This window comes from Carlito syrichta, unplaced genomic scaffold (genome assembly GCF_000164805.1).
Source record: "Carlito syrichta isolate Samal-C Ts95f unplaced genomic scaffold, Tarsius_syrichta-2.0.1 Scaffold282656, whole genome shotgun sequence".
Lineage (NCBI taxonomy): Eukaryota > Metazoa > Chordata > Mammalia > Primates > Tarsiidae > Carlito > Carlito syrichta.
Window position 1 is genome coordinate 1 of NW_007226752.1, and position 2,047 is coordinate 2,047.

At 46.6% G+C, this 2,047-nt stretch overlaps 1 protein-coding gene across 1 annotated transcript; it reads left to right on the forward strand.

Annotated features, from left to right (window-relative positions):
* Positions 1-520: 520 nt before the first annotated feature.
* On the forward strand, positions 521-1,901 carry LOC103254499 (glycerol-3-phosphate acyltransferase 4-like). The gene is made up of 3 exons (XM_008052577.2): positions 521-585; positions 765-1,065; positions 1,805-1,901. The coding sequence occupies exons 1-3, from the start codon at positions 531-533 to the stop codon at positions 1,881-1,883; spliced, it is 435 nt and encodes a 144-aa protein (XP_008050768.2). The 5' UTR covers positions 521-530; the 3' UTR covers positions 1,884-1,901.
* Positions 1,902-2,047: the final 146 nt, after the last annotated feature.

The window sequence follows — 2,047 nt, forward strand, 5'->3', positions numbered from 1 at the left end:
TTTCTGTGTTAAGTTGTGGAAGTCTGTTAAAAGATTACTCCTGTTACTAGACCAAGCATATATATTATTTAAGTCCTTTATATCCTTGAAAACTAAAAGTGTTGCCTTCTTGGAGTAGTTTGGTGGAAGGCACTTGTTTGCAGCATGCTTGATTTTGCTATTTGTGAATAGGGCCATGTGGCCATACAGGAGGAGTCATGAGATCTGTGGACTGTCAAGAGTGAGTTCCTTACGTAACCTAGAGACAGAAAATTAGGAAGTGAGGAGCTGGGCCTGAACAACCCACCCAGACTTCTTGAGTTTCCAACTCTCCACAGTAGGAGACTTTTGTCCTAGTTATCAAGGGAGAAGGCTGCTCTAGGAAGAGAGGGTTTGAATTTCCTTCTAGAATGTGTGCTTCTTGGCTACAGTCTGATCCCAGGTGACTGCAACGGAAGCTTTCAGGGAGATGGAGGTGTTCACTATGGAATAGGGGTCTCATTCTTGCTCTTGTGTTTTGTCCTCCACCCCCACAGTGGGCCACCCTGAGGATGGAGAGAGGAGCCAAGGAGAAGAACCACCAGCTTTACAAGCCCTACACCAATGGTGAGATTGGCTCTGGGTCCTTCTCCTAGGAGGTTATTTGAAGAGATTCCCCGGTGGGGAACACATACTCTTTAATTACACACATACTCTTCCCTACATAAAACATAGCATGTGTACTCAGAGTGTGTCTCTTTGTGCTCTCCCAGCATGCTGCTTGATGGGAGCATACTTTTTTGCAGGAATCATTGCAAAAGATCCCACTTCACTAGAAGAAGAGATCAAAGAAATCCGTCGAAGTGGCAGTAGTAAGGCTCTGGATAATACTCCAGAGTTTGAGCTCTCCGACATTTTCTACTTTTGCCGGAAAGGAATGGAGACCATTATGGATGATGAGGTGACAAAGAGATTCTCAGCAGAGGAGTTGGAGTCCTGGAACCTGCTGAGCAGAACCAATTATAACTTCCAGTATATCAGCCTCCGGCTCACTGTCCTGTGGGGGCTAGGAGTGCTGATTCGATATTGCTTCCTTCTGCCGCTCAGGTGAGGGCAGGGCTTGTAGGCACACAAGGCTTGAGCTGCTGTGCCTCAGCCCAACGCGTGCCTACCTGCCTGTCTCTGCTGTTTTTCTGTTTTAAAAAGGAAAATAGAATGAGTCTGTCGCTGGCCAGGGCATGTGACTCTTGGAAGGGCATACTGGTGATTCTCCTTTGAAGGCCCTTGGATTCTCTGCATATCAGACAGAAATAGTTAGGTTTGTTAAAGACAGATTGCTTGTCTATACAAACTAAGCACAGGGCCAGGAACATCAAGTACTTTCTGGCTACTCCTTCCTGGGCATGGCTCATCTTTTCCTGAAGCTTGCCTCAGGTACAGAGGCAGTATTGATCTCTCAGCTTCTTTGAGATGTCTTTCCAGATGCTGGTACCTTCAGGCTCTACCTTCTATTGCTTCACAGAGAAGCTATTCTTCTGCCAGGGTTTCAAGCCAAAGGGAAGGGTAAGACAGCAGGGTAGCAGTTCCTGTGGGCAGAACAGCCAGCTTGAGGACTTTCCATTGCTCTTTCTGGCCGATGCCCGGGATAGGGTGTCAGCCGAAAGCCAGGACCATGCATGGTTCGCTCTCAGGTTAGAATCAGAATGATATCTGGTTCCGACAGGCCTGCTTATGTTTCTGATCCAATCTTGGGGGGGTGGTTTTTATGATGTCCATTTTCATGTGTACACATTCATTTCTGTGCTTAGTGCAAGGACTTGTATTTTAACGTGTCATCTTCTTACAGGATAGCACTGGCTTTTACGGGGATCAGCCTTCTGGTGGTGGGCACGACTGTGGTGGGATACTTGCCAAACGGGAGGTGAGTTATCTGGGAGAGTCTGTCCTCAGGGTGGTTGGTTCTGGGAATGGTGCTCAGATACTAAAAGCCAGGCCATTCTTTGGATACAACCAAACCCGTACAATCTTAAGTGGATAGAGTAACTTAGTAGTAACAATGTCATCTGCAGTAACATCTTTTTAAAAAACT

What these genes read in the sequence shown, in the direction of transcription:
- LOC103254499 (XM_008052577.2), top strand. Translation starts at nt 531, where the DNA reads ATGGAGAGAGGAGCCAAGGAGAAGAACCACCAGCTTTACAAGCCCTAC. An exon ending in TTACAAGCCCTACACCAATG is followed by an intron (nt 586 to 764) that starts GTGAGATTGGCT and finishes ACTTTTTTGCAG; the next exon opens with GAATCATTGCAAAAGATCCC. An exon ending in TGCTTCCTTCTGCCGCTCAG is followed by an intron (nt 1,066 to 1,804) that starts GTGAGGGCAGGG and finishes ATCTTCTTACAG; the next exon opens with GATAGCACTGGCTTTTACGG.